At 39.8% G+C, this 19279-nt stretch overlaps 1 protein-coding gene across 3 annotated transcripts in view; it reads left to right on the forward strand.

The window, feature by feature from the left end:
• LOC127419682 (polyhomeotic-like protein 2) overlaps positions 1-19279 on the forward strand; it is a 61278-nt gene that overhangs the window by 39955 nt on the left and 2044 nt on the right. For 2 of the 3 annotated variants that reach the window (XM_051661276.1, XM_051661278.1), the window contains exons 8-14: positions 4033-4406; positions 5123-5306; positions 7678-7877; positions 14398-14503; positions 14633-14747; positions 15804-15900; positions 16745-17018. In XM_051661276.1, the coding sequence (XP_051517236.1) occupies positions 4033-4406; positions 5123-5306; positions 7678-7877; positions 14398-14503; positions 14633-14747; positions 15804-15900; positions 16745-17018 (1350 nt within the window). The remainder of the gene's footprint in view (positions 1-4032; positions 4407-5122; positions 5307-7677; positions 7878-14397; positions 14504-14632; positions 14748-15803; positions 15901-16744; positions 17019-19279) is intronic. The other variant, XM_051661277.1, reaches the window with a different exon arrangement.

The raw sequence follows: 19279 nt of genomic DNA on the forward strand, positions 1-19279 counted from the left end.
ACACTCCTACAACCTCTGAGCAGACCATTGCACAGACTCAGGTTTGAGAATGTAGTAGTTTGGTTTCAAGACCATAACTTTTGTTCACTTTGCTTATCACTGAAATTGTTTCTTCTCACCGAAGGAAAACATGACATGAAAATTAAATTGTCTTAAGCTCGGCAGTCTTCAAAGTCTAGGGAGCCTGGGTAGCTCAGCGAGTATTGACGCTGACTACCACCCCTAGAGTTGCGAGTTCGAATCCAGGGTGTGCTGAGTGACTCCAGCCAGGTCTCCTAAGCAACCAAATTGGCCCGGTTGCTAGCGAGGGTAGAGTCACATGGGGTAACCTCCTTGTGTTCGTGATTAGTTGTTCTCGCTCACAGTGGGGCATGTGGTAAGTTGTGTGTGGATCACGGAGAGTAGCATGAGCTTCCACGTGCTGTGAGTCTCCGCAGTGAGCCACGTGATAAGACACGCGGATTGACGTCTCAGAAGCGGAGGCAACTGGGACTTGTCCTCCGCCACCCAGATTGAGGTGAGTAACCACCATGAGGACCTAGTAAGTAGGGGGATAAAAATTTGTTCAGAGTCTCAAAGGTTCACAAACTCTGCTCAGTTATGATTGATTTGAAGTAGATTTACAAAAAACCTAAAAAGGTAAAAGCACATTCCAGGATCAATACAAGTTAAGCTCAATCGACAGTATTTGTGGCATAATGTTGATTACCACAAAAAAATTATTTTGACTCGTCCCTCCTTTAAATAAAGCAAAAATCTGGGTTAAAGTGAGGCACTTACAATGGAAGTGAATGGGGCCATTCTGTAAACATTAAAATACTCACTGTTTCAAAAGTATAGCCACAAGACAAAGTATATACGTGTAAACATGATTTTAGTGTGATAAAATCACTTACTAACCTTTTCTGTGTAAAGTCATTGACCTGTTTCATGTGACGTCACTGTATGGCCAGACTGTAAAAAGGTATGTCGTAACACGTAAGAAATAAAAAAGCACTATAAATGTCAATATACAGTCCTGAATATTTATAGTATATACTAAAGTTAGTCAATAATCAACACATAAGATAATATAGAACAGGTTATTCACACCACCAGACTACAAAGTAAACATATTTGTCATTTTCACTAAAATGCCTTGGTTGCTTTCTGTGTATTCATGAGTTACAAGCAGCTCTTACATTCATACAGATGGGATCATCACAGACGTTTTGTAATATTGTGTCCAGATCAGAGCAGAAAACAACACAAAAACATGTGTAACTTCTGAATTAGAGATGTCTAATAGATATACATTCGGCTGGTTTGGATATGTCAACCGCGGCACCATCTTGGAACAGTCAACAAGGAGAGCTGTTTGAATGTAAGTGAATGGAGAAGAAGCATTAGACCGCTGCATAAACTGCTTTTGTGTGGAAACAGTTAATCATGTAATGAACTGACCGACTGGGTGCTTATTTTCAGTATGTTTGCAATAGTATAGTAATTTGTAGAGGACTTTATTTGCAGTTTGCTATGGAAAAAATCTGTTTTAGAAGTGAATTCAGGATTTTTTATATCATCTAAAATATTGCCCAATGTTTATGGAAAATCAGATAATCAGAAAGATGGCTGGAAAATACAATAGACTTTTGCAGACCGTATTTGTCAATTTACATTCATGTTTTGACAGACGGCTCTTGACCTATCCAATATGGTGGATGCGCCAACATATTTATGGCCATAGAAACAGCTGCTAATAAGGTATCTATGTATAGATATCTATGTCTACGGTGATGTACCGGTAAGCGTGTGCACTCGCCGGTCACACATCATACTCACTGACGTATGAGGTAAATCGTGGAAATAATGTTATAATGTCCGCAAAAGTAAAATTTGGCAATATGTGCACTGGCTTGAGACCTGTATACACCTTTCCTGTGACTTGGCATGGATCAAAAGCTATTTTTGATGTTTTTCTTGATATCGCTTTATGGGTGTTTTTCCATTGACCTCCATTACTTTCTCTCGCTGATAGTCACAAATATGGTGGCTGTGGGGAAAAAGTGACATCACTGAAAATGTCAATAGCCAATTTTACAACTTCGTTGCTATGATGATGTCAACAAACCCTAAAATGACTGTAAAAAATTACGATTTAAACAACTTTACATCTCAAATAATACACAAGTTTTAAAAGAAGAATTAATGCAAGTGCTTTGATAAAATTATAAGCTTCAAATGTGTTTAAACCCTCCAAAAATTGGCCACGTTCATTTTCATTGTCCTCATTCACTTCCATTGTAAGTGCCTCACTGTAACCTCGATTTTTGCTTTTTTTTTTTTTTGAAAGAAAATAAATTTTTGTGGTAATCAACATTATGCCACAAATGCTGTCGATTGAGCTTAACTTGTATTGATCCCAGAATGTGCTTTGACCTTTTAAGGTTTTTTTGTAAACCTACTTCAAATCATCGTATTTGAGCAGTGTTTGTGAGCCTTTGAGACTTTGAAAATGTATTTATTTATTTTTTTCAAGCTTAACTTGTACTGAACCCGAATATTCCTGTAAGTCTTTTAATATGGATTGTGTAAAGCAGAGGATCGTATGTAAACTTGTTTTTTGAGTTCTTGTTATTTTAAAGTTATAGCTGTAGTGTGTAATTTCTGTGCCAACTATAACGCCGCCATGTTGAATTGCACAGATAACGACTGTCGTCTTCCATTGTTTGGTTAAACAGGAACATGATGTAGCACTAAACTAGCCATCATATTATATTATATGTGATAAGATTTATTGCAATATATGGTGACGTTTCAGGAACAGTCATTATTTCTATTGTACTTTTTCAACATGTTTTCTTTGTCATTAATATAAAGAATGTCATTGATGTAACCATTAACATCAGAAATGGTATTTGGGGTTTGTCTGACAGTAAAAAAAAAAAAAAAACAGGATTTTTTTTTTTTTATTCTTGTGACATTAAATATTATGGTTAGACAGTATATTGCATAATTTTCATAAGGCTTGAAAATTGTATTGTGCATAGTCTTGGCCACTTCAAAAAGTGTATCATAATTCCGTTGTTTATATATATTTTTATTTTCTTTTTGTCACATAATTCTAAGTTTAACCCTGAAACTTACATTAACATGAAACTGCACACAAAGGACATATTTTGTTCCTAAAGTAAAACATATCACATCCTCTCACATCATGTTCGCTATGCCTGAGGAAGGGATTAAAACTTTCCTTGTACTGTCATGTTCTCTCTACATGTATCATCCTTGGTAGTGTCTTATTTTCAAAAAAGAAATAGAGGAGCAGAATTGGTGTTAGAGTGGATGAAAGCAAATGTGCATTCACTGTATATTGTTGAGTGAATTTAATAACGGGAAATGCCTTATGAAAAAATAAACAATGGTGGTTGATGTTAAAAGCTTAAATTAAAATTAAAATTATGTGGACAGACTAAAATGCAGATATCAATCAACATGTAGTGATTTACCATATAATCTCCAGTGATTCGAAAAAGTATTTGGACACTTAAGTTATACTTAAAAATGTCTGAATATCATTGCATTAAATAACAAAATATCAAACCAAGTGTAACCTGCTAACAGATGATACGTTTTGCATGAAAGGTGTGCTTCTGCTATCTTCAAATAAATACCACTTGGTTTAATATTTTGTTATTAGATGCAGTGACATTCAGACATTTATAAGATTGGCTTAAGTGTATATCCAAATATTTGTAATGGCCACTGTGTATATTTTATAATGTCACTGATTTAATACACTACCCCTGCTGAAAAAAGCAGCTTAAACCAGCCTGGTCTTGGTCTTAGCTGGTTTCTGTTGGCTGGTTTTAGAGGGGTTTTGGGCACTTTTCTGCTGGTCGAGATGAGAGACCATCTATACCAGCCTGGCCAAGCTGGGAGACAGCTTAAACCAATTTAGACTGGTTCAAGATGTTTTAAGCATAGATGTAAAATGCTAAATTCTCTTTCTCAGACACACTTCATCCAACACTGTGGTGCTTTTGTTTTCAGCATATACTCAAATCCAGACCCATCAGTTGCTCCAGCAACACAAGCAGCAGTTTTTGATACAGCAGCAGCCCCAGATAATGCCAAGGGGTCAAGCCAAGCTCTTAGAGGCCGCCACCATTCAGCCCAGTCTCCAGTCCCACACAGTGAACGCTGTAGCCATCCACCCAGCCCTGGCACCTCAGCCTCAGCACTGCCCTATCCCTGTGCTGCCCAAAGTGCCTGTTACTTGTCAACAAGCCACCATATTCCATTCCACCACTGTGAGTCATCAGGCAATCACACAGAATGGACAGTCACCCATTTTGAGCCACAACAAAACAGCACCTCAAGAACTTACAGCAGTTAACCTCCAGATCCAACCAGCTCCTACGCAAGTAAGAAAGGACAAAGTTTGCACATCATGCATTGGCCATTGTTACATTTCTTACTTAGTGTTTTGTATCTTGATTGTATTCTGTCATTATTCATTCCGTATTCTGTTATGTTTTCTGTGGAATACAAAAGTATACATTTTTGAAGAATTGTTACATGCAGTGCAGTTGCAATATAACAACAGTTCATTGTGTTCAGGGGCTGTCAAGCTCCAAAAAGGACAAAAAGCACCATAAATTCGCCATAAATGTAGCCTATACAATTTGTGTGCCATATTTCAAGTCTTGTGTAGCCATACAAAAGATTTGTGTGAGGAACCGACTGAAATGTAAGTAATTATTCACTAATAATCTCCTTTCCAATGAGCTAAGTCGAGAACCACTGCGACCAGATCATTGAGTCAGCGAGTTGCACTCAAGAACCAGATCAGTCCAATTCGTGAACAAATTGCTCAGTCCGACTTGTGAACCAGATCAAACGGTTCATTGAAAAGAACAATTCATTCATGAACCGGACTAATCTTGGGAAGTATTGAGTTGGGATATAGCACACAAGACATATGGACTACTTTTACTGCACCTTCATGATGCTTTTTTGTCTTTTTGGATCTATTAGGGTGAATATGTAAGAACAGAATTTTCATTTTTTGGTGAACTATTCCTATAAGTACTGCTGTTCCTTTCTAGTTGACCTTGTCCTGTTCTGACATGAATTCCAGATGGGAGTAGTCAAACAGGATGGGTCTGATAAGGACAGCGCCGTTCCTCTTGAAGTCCGAGAGCTCTGCTCTGTACAGAGCCAACAGCAGCTGCTATCCATACCGACACAAGTGCCAACCCGGACAGAACCATGCCAATTGGTCAAACAATCTGATCAAAGCCAAGTGACAGAAAACACTGAAGGTATTGCTTACTTTATTTCTATATTATTTCATCTCTATAACTCAATGGTTTAGATTGTTGGTTCAAAAAGGGCAAGGGTTGCATTGTCTAAGATGTTTTAATTCAGTCATCCCTACAAGAGTGCTTCATGTTTCGGTTTACACATCTTTAAATTAGGCCAATTTGGATTCCTCTGTCTCTCAGCATTTGTTTAACTTAGCAGTCAAATGCATGCAATCTTTGTGTAATCAGTAACTTGGCTGAATGTATTTATTGCACCAGATCCACAATAAAAAGCTTCAACAGTTGGTTGAAAATGTAACTTTTGAAACATTTCAAATACAGTATGATTGAACAATAAATAAATGGGGTGAATTTTGATAGACTAGTTAGCTGTGAGGCCCTTCTCTTAAAAAAAAGGCATATTCACAGTCAGCCATGATTACTTTAATCAGTGAGTGAAAGTGTCAAATTACAGGACGGTTACTGAGATTAAATGAGTAGTATTCGGCTGGTCATGTGGTGCTAACACGGACCCTCTCCATGTAGAATAAAACAGCTTTAATAAGGTTTCTGATATGACTGGAGTTTAATGTGAGTGCTCATGATTTCCTACATATATTGCAAAATTACAATTCATGTCTATAGGAGTAGACTTTTTTAACGAGGAAAAAAAATTACTGAATGCACCTTTAACATATGTTGTCCCACAAATCAAGTTTAAAATTACACTTATGTTTACTCCATGATATTATTATTTGCCTATGTTATGGGTAAAAAGAACTAGGTTTATTAGTACCCTGTCTGATTAAATTAATAAATGCAGAATTTGACCGACACTTGACCATTAGCATGGAGTATATGCTCTTTATCTGCGTACGTGCGACCCTCATTGTGCAGCTCACAAGTTTCAACCAATCACGGATCTGCATTTTGGTAAATACGGCCTGCCATTGGACGGAATTCCAAGGGTGCGGACCAATCGCATCTGCGCAATGTTTCCTATTCAGTTCCCCCATACAAAGAGGATTAGAGAGTGTGGCTCCGCTGTTTCAGAGGGTATCGGTTATAACAAACAAATCAACGCACGCTAAAAAAAAATAAAAAAAAAGAAGTTTGCATTGGATCGGGTCACTCGTTTTACTGCTTTGTATCTAAAACCGGTGGACTATGGAAGAGTTTTCCGAAGCGCTGGAATGCTAAATTCACTTTCGTGCTTTCCTCTTTTGGCGCTTGAAAGTGTAAGTAAAGAGTGCGTGAGCCGAGCTGAACTGAACAAAGGCGTGTGCTGTTGACAATCACAGGACGCCTGTACGTGCGCGTTTGTCTGCCGTGTGTGTGTGCAACCTTCGCCTAATATTCGGGACATAAAGTTACAATGTCGTTCGGTACTTGTCCCAGGACAAAGAGATGTGACGCTAGTCACTCTTTCAGATGTTGAAGTGTTGTTTGCATGCGAGTGTTTCGACACCGTTTCGATGAAGCATGGAAATAATGCTGCTACAGTACAGGCGTTGCATTTGGCAGCTTTTCAAAACAGTGCTCACAAAAACTTCTGACTTTGACCTGTCCTGAACCTTTGCAAATAGTTGTGCATGCATAGCTCGTATTCATAAAGCTATTTCCCCTTGTGCTTTAGCCAGACACTACAGATCATAGTATCAGCAAGATTGTGAAATGAGCAAGCAGGTGGAGTATATGTATTTTTATACATATAACGTACCTATAACTGTATGCATATTACACTGTGAACAAATGGGGCGAGAGTGCTTTATACTGTATCATGATTATACACGTTACTCTATTAACATCCACCCCCTTAAAGGGCACTTTCAATGGAAGTGAATGGGGCCAGTATATAAACATTTAAATACACAGTGTTTCAAAAGTATAATCACAAGATGTGGACATTATACCTGTTAACACGATGTTAGTGTGATAAAATCAGGAATTTCCCGGAGTTTACCAGATTACGGGGTTTACCGGTCAACTGTCCTGATGACAAACAAGTTTTATTAGATATATCTTCACACGGATAAGGTTAGTAAGCGGTTTTATCACACTAAAATCATGTTAACGAGTCTATTGATTACGTTTTGTGGCTATACTTTTGAAATGGTGTGTATTTTAACGTTTATTAACTGGCCCCAATCACTTACATTGAATGTCCCTTATTGTAACTGCGAATTTTGTTTTATATATATATATATATACACGAGGGACGAGTAAAAAAATATTTTGTGGTAAAAAACATATTGTCGGAAATGCTGTTGATTGAGTTTAACTTGTATTGAACCCGGAATATTAATTTAACTACAGGCTTAATAATGAAGATATGAATGGAGCTTTTCTCATAGTTAAGTGTTTATGGGTCAGTTGTCCTCGTGTCCAGCAGGCAGAGTGAATGTGAAGGCAGGTGTGAGCTCACCTCCAGCCATGACCTCGGGCAGCGGGAACAATGCGCCCACTGTGACCGGCAGCGCTCCGCAAAATGGCGAGTGTAAACCACCACCACAGGCCATAGTGAAGCCCCAGATCCTCACGCATGTCATCGAGGGATTCGTGATTCAGGAGGGAGCTGAGCCTTTTCCCGTGAGTGCCCATTTCAAATGATTACTTGTGTAGTGTATGTTTCACGTTGAACATTTTCCATATTTCTTTAGTTATAACAATAGTTTAACTGTAGTTGTTGGATGGTCAATTGCTTTTTGTTCAGTGTATCTATGGCTTCTATTAGAGAAACTGGTTTTCATGAAAAATATTAGTCTAAACACATTTTAAAACGGCTACTGTCATGGTTGTGATTAAACATGAGGTTGAATCTGCATAATTTCAGCCTACATACTATAGTTACATTACTGCAGTTAGTGTTCCTATAATATATTACAGTTTTGTTTTTTTGTACTTTTTAGGGACATGTTTTTGAATATGTCCTCACAAATATACTGGTAGTGAAACCTCTTTATGAGGACAGTCCTCACAAGTAAAAAAAAAAAGGATCGTAAAAGGATCAAATAATGGCAATAAAATGCCAAAAGGTGTCTGTAAGGGTTAGGGTGTAATAGCCTACTTAGAATTGGCATGAAGTATGTACTGTAGAAAACAATGGGAGGTCATTACAAGTGTGTTTCAATGCGTTTGTGTGACAAATGGAAATTTTTAGCACATAAAAAAATATATCTCTAGATAGTAACCTTTAACAAAAGTGCAGTGCAAAATATCCTTATTTTTATGTCTTTGATAAGGTTGGAGTTGACTTGGGTATAGTTCTCCCAAGAAATAGTTTAATCACTCTCATGCCATCCCAGATGTGTATGGCTTTCTTTCTTGTGCTGAACTCAAACTAAGATTTTTAGAAGAATATCCCAGCTATGTAGGTCCATACAATGCAAGTGAATTGTGGCCAGAATTTTGAAGCTCCAAAAGCATATAAAGACAGCATAAAAGTGATCTATATGAATCCAGTGGTTAAATCCAATCCTGTGTCTTCAGAAGCGATATAACAGGTGTGGGTGAGAACAGATCTATAGGTTACTTGTGTAACCCCGGTTCTCTGATAGCATTAAGTGAGGTGTCTCACTATGGGATACGCCCCTTCCATGTATTCCTCAGAAGCCCTGTTGCATTACGCCAGCCCTTATTGGCTGGCAGACGTGACACTTGTGTCTGGGAATAGCTCCTCAACCCAGTATAAGAGGCGCGACACAGCGTCACTTTGTCATTCAAAACAAGCACACCTCTTCCTCGCGTCACACAGCAAGGAGGGTGGTCTGGTTAGATGCCTCGCTTAATGCTATCAGAGATCAAGGATTACACAAGTAACCTATAGTTCTCTTTCAAGCATAAGTTTCGGTGTCTCACTATGGGGTATCCCATCTCCCGTATTGCCAGACAGCCTGCTTCAAACTTTCTGCCAACTATTCATTCTCCAGGGCTGTACGAGCCCTGGCGGACTCGAGCCTACACTCAGTACAGCATGCGCTAACGTCTGTGCTGTAACATTTAATTGATAAAACCTTGCAAATGTTTGTGGTGAAGACCAGCTCGCCGCTTCACAAATATCCTGTATTGTAACCCCTCTGAAGAGAGCCCACGGTGTAGACATTCCCCTTCTCGAATGTGCACGCAAACCATTTGGGGCCATAAGATTCTTACTGGAATATGCCTTAGAAATCACTTTTAATATCCAGTGCGATAAGCGTCGTTTGGTGATCGGCTTCCCTGTGTGCGGTTTCACCCAATATACAAACAACAAACAAGATACCTAAATTTTCCAGTCTGTAAATGCGCAGAGCATGCACTGGGCATAATGCATTAAACCGTTGCTCCTCTGATGAAGCAAAAGGTGGTGGACAAAGTCCAGAGTTCAAGAGGAACAATGGACTGAATAGCTTTGGGCATAAAGGTGGGGTTTGGTCGTAATACAACCCCTTCATCCCCTGACACAAACTGCATACACACAGGATGTACAGAGTGCGTGAATTTCAATGACATGTTTTGCTGAAGCCAGCGCTAAAAATAATGCTGTCTTAAACGATAATATTTTAAAATCAACTTTGTCCAGTGACTCGAATATTGGCACTGAAATAGCATCAAGCACCATAGCTAAATCCCATGTTGGAGTAATCGGTTTTGATACTGGGAGAGTGGACACGCGCCCTGCATAAAGCGGCATACTAAGGGATGCTGCCCCACTGTATTACCATCAAAGCCTATATGACATGCAGATATAACAGCCAGAAACACCTTTATGGTCAAGAAAGCTTTCCCTTTATCTATTAAATCTTGTAGAAAAGAGAGAGTGACCGCCACTGAACCTTGAAAGAGAATCTCGTGTTTGTCTGCGCACCAGCGATCAAACACGCTCCATTTACATTCATAAAGTGATCTAGTAGATGATGCTCTAGCATTTTGTATGGTCTTAATAACACTGTCGGGTAACCCAGTTGCGTTCAAATTGAACCACTCACGGGCCAGGCCCCCAGTGCCAGTGCTCTGGATGAGGGTGAAAAATCTCTCCCTCTGCCTGCAACAGCAGATCTCATCGCAGTGAAAGAGGCCACGGCTGTTCGTATAGCATATGTATGATCTCCGAACTTCCCCGGCCATCGCGGAGCTATTAATATCACTCTCAATCCCTCCTCTCTCACTCTGGAGAGGGTTGGAGATATCAACGCTATTGGAGGGAACGCATAAAGGAGAATGCGAGGCCATACGTGCGCCAACGCACCTATTTCCAGTGGTGTGCTCTGATCCTTTAAGGAAAAGAACAGAGGGCACTGAGCATTCTCCTGAGAAGCGAACAGTTCCACTGTTGCTCTGCCGAATCGGCTCCAAATCTGCTCGACCACTTTGTTCAGTCTCCATTTCCCGTAAAGAGGATTGCCCCTCGACAGCAAATACACACCCCGATTCATAATTCCCTGTACGTGTGTCGCCCTCAGGGATAAGAAGTGGGCAGTGCCCGACAGAATTAGTTTGCGTGCTAACGTGTACAGAAGGAGCGATCTGAGACCTCCCTGTTGGTTTATATATGCCATTACTGTAGTCACGAGAACATGATGCCCTTTCAGTAAGGGAAGAATGTGCTTCAGATTTAGGAATATCACCAGCATTTCCAGATAGTTTATATGGTGATTGGTCAGATGGCGATGCCATTTCCTATTCACCATTCTGACCTTGTGAGTGCACCCCCACCCGGACAGTGACGCGTCCGTCATTATGACTTTTCTGGCCTGAACAAAACCCATGGACACCCCTTGAACCAAAAAGGATGGTTGTCTCCACTGGCGCAATGCCAGCACCTCCGCCGACATCACCCTCACTCTCCTGCGAGAGTGATGTTATGGGTCCAGTCTCAGAGAGGCTACCCAGCGCTGAAATTCTCATGAATAATTGGCCTAATGGAATGACCATCAGGGCCAAGGCCATTAACCCTAATATTCTGAAGCATGTGTGAAAGGAAACGTTGGATCCCCTCTGAAACTCAGACAGACATTGAATAAATCTCATCACCCTTTCTACTGACAGTCGTGCTGTGAATTCCACCAAGATATTAGCCCCAGATATGTAATAGACTGTGTGGGGATTAATACACTCTTTTCGGTGTTAAACTTAAACCCAGTTTTTGTAGATGCTTTATAAGCATTACTGTGTGCTCTCTCTCTATGCCCTCCGAGCCGTCACCAGCCAATCGTCTATGTACGTAGCGAGACAAATGCCTTTTTCCCTGAGCGGAGTTAGCGCCATTTACATAAACTTGACAAATACCCTAAGGCTGAGAGCCAAGCCGAAAGGAAGGACTAAATATTCATACGTCACCCCTTGGAATGCAAACCGCAGGAATATCCTATGGGGAGTATATATTTTTATATGAAAATATGCATCCTTCAGGTCGATGGATGTGAACCAATCGCCTGGGCGCACCAATATCAGAAGTGTTGAATGAGTGAGCATTCTGAATTTGTACCTCCTTAAATATTTGTTCAGTGCACGAAGATCTAATATGGGGCAGACAGCCTGAGTTTCTTTTTTTGGAACGAGGAAATATCTAGAATAAAAGCCACTTTGGCTTTTTTCGGGTGGAACCTCACTTATTCCTTTCTTGTTCAGCAAGGAAGAAATTTCTTCTTGAAGAACATGAGCTGGCGGCAGACTGTAGTCTGTACCCAAATTGTATCAATCTCAATACCCAGCAGGACTTTGTACATGCTCGCCAATTGTTTGCAAAGCGTTCTGGTGCCATCTAGTGGCTGAACTGTGGATAAGAATGGGTTCTGCACTGCGTATGCATGAGCACTTTGTGCTTGGACAGTTTAAGTGGCTCACCGCCTCTAAGGGAGCGGTGACTCCCCAAGGTGGGGTTAGAACATCCTGTATGAATGTATTTTTTACATTCTGGGTAGACAGAGCTGCAAAGCTTCAACGTCCTTCTTCTCCTCGCACCTCTTCATCCATGTCAGAGCCAAACCAAATATCCCCTCTGAAACAACAGGTGCATCCAAAATAGCCTCCTCCCTGTCAGAAAGATTGGCCAGGTTAAGGCATCATCCTCTCTCATGAATGACCATTGTGGCCATGGTCTTGCCACAGCTTGGACAGCACATCTCTGAAGACGGAGATAGAGGTCTGTGATGACAGATCTAGTCCCATTGCGCCTGACCTGGTATGGCTGACACTTCGTCTTGCAGCTCCGCTTGGTGTGCGGCCAGCATGGAGACAGCGTTCAAAACCCTAACTGAGAGAGTGACTGCTTTGTAAGTGTGTTCCGTCATGCTCGACTGGAAACGGTCCACTTCGGATGGCAATGTCGGATTAGCAGCAGCCGTGCATCTGGGGTGCAGGTGCGCTGCCACTAAAAGCTCCATGGGGGACATGCAGAAAAGACCCTCCTTCTCCATTCCCTCCACGTCGAGCACGGACCCCCCTTGAATGGGCAGTTTGCTGGTGAAGGGTTTATCCTTCCAGGTGACCGTAACCTCTTCCAAGAGCTCTGGAATATTGGAAGAAGCTGTCTCGCCACCTGTTTAGCTCTGAGCAGCCTTTTGCCCTTGTAGCGTGACTTTGCAGCCACAGTAGCCCACTGAATATTTTGTTTCTCTGCCGCGTGTTTGCACACATCTTGCAGATCTACACTGAGAAGTGGAGAGGATGGTGCCCTGCCCGCCTCTTCCGTGGTTTCTGCTGCGGTGAGGGGTTGTGCCGGTTGCACAGGGGGAAAGAAAAAAAAGCGAGTGCTCAAAGTCTTCGTCGTCTTCAGAGAAGAGAAAATATGACTGTCCCTCGTCCTCGTAATCCAGCACCATCACCACCTCTTCATCCGTGCTGAGCACGGTGGGCAGAGGGGCACATACATCGAGCTGTTCACCCCATGTCAACGCCACCGTGGTGGGCAGCTCTACAGGAATGGATACCTGCGGTGTGATAGACAAAGCAGGGCTAGCCAATACTAGAGGATCCTTTCCCGACAGGCAAGCTTGGCATGCTAGTCTGCGGCGAAGACACTTAATGGTAAAGCGCGCACAATGCTCGCACGATCCGGGATTGTTGATACCGTTTGGGCATGTTTCAACCCAAGACATGCAGAGTAGACCTGGTGTGTGTCTTTGCATGAAATCTTATTCTTGCAAGAGCGTAGCCGTGAAGAATCCCCCACGTTAGCCGAAGTAATCATCTGTATCGCTGCAGCCATTTAGCTGGAGTACTAAAGAAATCCTCACAATGAGCTGGAGTGCAAATTGTAGGAATAATGCGGAAAATAGCGTGGTGGCCAGTAATTAGTAAAAAAAAAATATATTTTCTTTTTGATTAGTCAGCGGCCAGTGTGAGTACCAGTCAATGACCATCCGCACAATAGTCCAGGCTTCTAAAGTGAAGCGAGAAGAGGTTTTTGAATGACAAAGTGACGTTGTGTCACACCTCTTCTACTGGGTAGCGGAGTCATCCTCAGACACAAGCGTCACGCCTGTACACAAGCGTCACGTAATGTAATGGTGTTTCTGCGGAATACGTGGAAGTGGCGTATCCCATAGCGAGACATGGAAATGTATGCTTGAAAGAGAACAATATTTAAGTCATTTTTTACGATCAATCCCCACTTTCACATTATTTTGTTTTTGGGAATTCGCATTCTTCGTGCATATCGCCACCTACTGGGCAGGGAGGTAGTAAAAAAGGACTTTAATATTGATCTGTTTAAAAATAAATCAATCTGTTTTTCACCAACACATATCATATTGCTTGATTGACTGAAAGTCTTATAGATTACTTTTACGCTTCCTTTATGTGCTTTTTTGAGCTTCAGAATTTTGGTACTCATTCACTTGCATTGTATGGATCTACAGAGCTGAGATATTCTTCTAAAAATCTTTGTCTGTTTAGCAGAAGAAATAAAATCAATACACATCTGGGATGACATAAGGGTAAGTAAATGATGAGAGAATAATTTTTATTTTATTTTATAGGAACCTCCTTTAAGGTAAATCTGATCCAATTTGAAGTCTTTGTTTATTGAAAGAGACACTTCCCTCTAGTGGAAAATATACTTTTGGTTATATCCACTGACTTCACAGGATGCGGTTACCTTATGAAATTACCTTATTGATCTATCCAGGTTGAACGTCCATCATTGCTGATAGAGAATTTAAAGAAGCAAAAGCAGCCTCTGTCCCAGACCTCTCACAATGCAGACTCTGAGATGGAAGACCTTTCACAGCAAGGTAAGGGTTACTTTAGTTACACACACGTGCACACTGGCATAGAGTCAACTTAAAGGATCAATAACACACAGACTGTTGCCTGTCTAATCAGCCATGTATATTTAATTGGTAATGCAAACTCCTTCATAGAGCTGAAGAAACTGGATGAGGAGCCAAGACTGTCGTGTGAATTCTGTGGAATTATAGACTTTGCTTATAACTTCAGGAGATCCAAGCGGTTTTGTTCTACAGTGTGTGCAAAGAGGTATGTGAATTACAAATCTTTCTGTGGCCCATACATTTTAGATTTTGTATTTGTATATAGCATACTTATGGTGACATTAAATCCAACATACTCTTATTCTACAATTTTTTCAAAATCCCTAATCTGACACACACACAAAAAACATTTAACACTAACTCTTCCTAGAGCTTTCAAGCTATATTTGTCAAACTTGGTTCAGACCTTTATACTGTTCTGGAATAGTGTACTATGTCTTTTCTAACTGACAGGACTAATGGTTTTTGCATCATAGACTTGCATTGATTAAATGTTTAAATGGGCCAACTGAACTTTCAAAAATTCAAATGTAAACAGACCCACAAAAAACATTTAAACTGCTTAAAGTTGCTCTCTCTCTCTCTCTGTCTGTCTGTCTATCTGATGGTCTGTCTGACTATCAGTGTGACTGACCGTACGTCCATCCATCTAGCTAGCCGGATGTGTCTTACTGTAATGTCTACATATCCATCAAACTTCAAAATTATAAAACTAGTTTATTCTTTTTTTAGACAAAATTTTTCAGTCCTACATCAGAGTTTGTCTTGACAAACTTTAATTATCTAGTTATACTTTTTACATATTTGTGTTTAATTACATCATTTATTGGTCGAACAGAGTTTGTCTTTATATGGGTTTGTCAATGACCAATGCTGATAATGCAGATGAGTTTGGTGACTGATCAATGATAAAATGCAGATATATTGTTATATATGGGCTATTACAGTTTGATTATAGTAATTGAGAGACACAAACATTGAAATGAATTTTTTTTTTTTTTACACTACTTAAATTCACCAAAAATGTGTGAAAACAGAAATTGGGCCTTATCTTTGTACAAGTCTGTTGGTAGATTTTTGAAGACACTTCTGTTAAGTTGTCTCAGTTAACCTGCCTGTGCCGATAATCTAAAAATGGTCAAATATCATCTGATTTAGCAGTCTGTGACTAACATGTATACCTTTTATTGGCGAAATCTCTAAAGAAACACATTATTGCAAATCATTTTAAATGGTTGAGACATTTTTCTTTTTTTTCCAGGTATAATGTGGGATGCACAAAGCGAATGGGACTTTTCCCAAGAAAATCGACCTTGGACAACTCAAAGAAACAGAGAGCCACGGATATCAAGAAACGGGTAATATATTATCTGTTTACCTTTGCCTTATAGAGTGTAATAGTCTGGTTCCGGAAAGGTAAAAATCCAATAAATTTTTTCCAAAGACTAATTGATTTTCGACGATAACTTATAAATCTTTAAAAACAGACCTACCCTGAACTCCGAGGTTGTTCATCGATGGTATATGCTTCCACTGAAGCCATCAGTCTTGCATTATTTCAACTTCAGTGTTTAAAAATCTTGTTTAATAGCAGAATTCCTGGTGAACAACTACACCACCCATAGTGTAAAGCAGAGAAAGATCCACCAATCAGACAGTCGTGGCCAAAAAAGTCCATCTGCATTTTATTATTGAAACAAGTCCAGCAGCGACCGCCCAATTCCATGACTAACTGTGAATGACTCACCCTCAAACTCCATATATATTTGTATATATCAGAATATTTTGCTGTAAACATAAAATATATTGTTTCTATACTTATAATCAACAACCAAATATCTTTGTTTTATATATTTCTATTGTTTATTCGATTACATAATTTGCGATGCTTCATGGTGTTGTAGTTTGTGCCCTTGTGAAAGACTGCAAGTACACAGTCTTATACCTTTTGTATTTTTGTCCAATTTTCAAATACATTTCTGCTTCAAATCAAAGTTTGTAATGTTGTTATTCACCTCGGAGCTGGTTGGTTTGGTTCATGGCTTAGAACTCTGGCTTAGAAAAAATGAATGGAAAAATTACTTAAGGAATCCAGACGGCTGAAAACGTGGGCAGGCTCTATTGCACTTTATTTATCATGTCAGTGTCCATTCAGGTGGATTTGTGCAGAAATGTGCTTAAACATTTCATGTTCTTTCACAGAATCCAAGTGCTCAGACAGCCATGGGAGCATCTATGTTGTCCCCACACCCCTTACATCCTAGTCATGGCGAGTCAAGCCAGTGCTCTGACATGTCCAGCTATGAAGAGCCTCTTTCACCACTGTCCGCAACAAGCTCTGGAGCCCAGAGGCTTCCAAATGAAAACAGATCCGATCACAGTAGAGAGATCTCTCTCCTCACGCAGCACTTCCTGGTTAACGACCCTGCCAGGTGGAATGTCGAGGATGTTTATGAGTTCATCTGCTCTCTACCAGGTAGTTACCACAGAGATTTGATGGGATTAACCCTGAGCTGTAACAATTTTAAATGCCTCATGTAGAATAACTCTTGCAAATAAAACCTTGCTGCCTGTAAGGTCTTCATTGTTCTGAGCAATCCACACCAGTTTTGAATAACTAAGTTACAGATGCTACTCGAATAAAAATTGTCAGTAGTGACAGTAAAAATTTTTACTTTTCCCAGCAGTGTAACATGACAAAATTATACATTGCTGGCTTTTATGTCTGAGGCTTTTAAGCTGAGGTAATAATTAAATGCACCCTTTCTCATGTGTAATGTTGTGAAGTCTGATTTATTATGGTGAATCAATTTGTTCGGGCAGTTCATTTAAATCATCAGATTCAAAAAACGATTTACAGAGTCACGACTCTGTGCTGCTGTTGTTTTCCAACTGGTTAGAGTAAGGCTGGGCGATATGCAAGAAATATTTTCATTATATTTTTATAAAACAATATTGCTATCTGATTACATTGAATTTTCTAAATTCAAATTGCCCTTCAAATGAAATGGAAAAAGCTATTAAAATAAAAAAGTGGTCAATTTTTTATATAACCACCTCTTCAAATCCAAACATTTGCTGTCTCCAACTTCCTCCACTGGCCCCATTTGAAGTCATGCAAGTATCTGTCTTTGACAACAGGTGGAAAATTACTAATACAAATTAAGAAGACCATAATAAATGTAAAGAATAATAATAATTAAAATATAAATAAACCATTACCTCTAAAAAGTTCAACACAACCCACATTATTTCTACTTTAATAAAATGGCTACAACAGTTCGTTACTTCACTTAGTCAGTGCTTAAATAAATAGAAAATACCAGTTGTTTTATTAGGTGTAAGCCTAATAAATTATCTAGTGTTCCCCAATTAATGCTGCCTAATAATTTCCACTGTGTTCTAATCGAATTTGTGTTTGTACTGCATTTCGCTAATGCAGTTAATGCTGCCTAAAGAAAATGAAATAGAACTCGATTTTAGGTTCAAGGTGAATTTATTTTTGTATTTTATGATTTAGTCAGTGTCAGCTTTGTTTTGTAAATACAAAGATTTTGTAAAGTGGCAAGAAAAAGTATGTGAACCCTTTGGAATTACTTGCATTTATGTATAAATTTGTCTTAAAATCTGGTTCGATCTTCATCTAAGCTACAATAATGATCAAATACAATCTGTTTCAACTAACACAAGTTATTGTATTGTTCTTGTACATACTGAATACATATTTCAAACATTTGCAGTGTAGGTTGGAAAAAGTATGTGAACCTAAATAGCTAATTAGAGTCAGGAGATGGCAAACCTGGCATCCAATTAATGATACAAGTTTGGCGTGTGGTAGAGCTACTTTGACTTATAAAAAACACTCAAACAGTTTGCTATTCACAAGAAGCATCTGCTGACATGAACCATGCCTCACTAAAAGATCTCAGAAGACCTACGATACAAAATTGTTGAGCTGCATAAAGCTGGAAAGGGTTACATAGTTATCTCTATATAAATGGTCTATAAATGAAGACGATTTGGTACTGTGGCTACTCTCCCTAGAAGTAGTCATCCAGCCTAGATGACTCAAAGGGCACACCGCAGAATGTAAAGAGGTTAAAAAAAAAAAAAAAAAAAAAGAACCCTAGAGTGACAGCTAAAGTCTTGAAGAAATCATTGGAACTGGTTAACATCTGTTCATGAGTACTATACAGAAAACATTAAACAGACATGGTGTCCATGGCAGGACACTACAAAGGAAGCTGTGTCTTTCCAACAAAAACATTGCTCTGCGCCTGAAGTTTGCCACCTTGACACAATGTTTTGTGGATTGATGAAACTGAGGTTGAATTGTTTGGGAAGAACACGCAGCATTATGTATGCCGTTAAAAGGGCAACGCATACCAACATGAAAACATCATCCCAACGGTGAAGTACGGTGGAGGAAGCATCATGATTTGATCATGACCGCTTGCTATCATCGAGGGGAAAAGTGAATTCCCAGGTTTAACAAGATATCCTACAGGATAATGTCATGGAGGCTGTGTGCCAGCTAAAGCTCAGTAGAAGTTGAGTGATGCAGCAGGACAGTGACCCTAAACATAGAAGTAAATCCACTACAGCAGTGGTTCCCAACCCTGTTCCTGGAGGCGTGCACGTGACCAACACACACATTTTGGATACCTCCCTAATCAGTCACACCTGATTCAGCTCATTAGTGGAGACTCCAAGACCTGAACTGGGTGTGTCAGAAAA

Source organism: Myxocyprinus asiaticus, chromosome 29 (assembly GCF_019703515.2).
Source record: "Myxocyprinus asiaticus isolate MX2 ecotype Aquarium Trade chromosome 29, UBuf_Myxa_2, whole genome shotgun sequence".
NCBI classification, from domain to species: Eukaryota; Metazoa; Chordata; class Actinopteri; order Cypriniformes; family Catostomidae; genus Myxocyprinus; species Myxocyprinus asiaticus.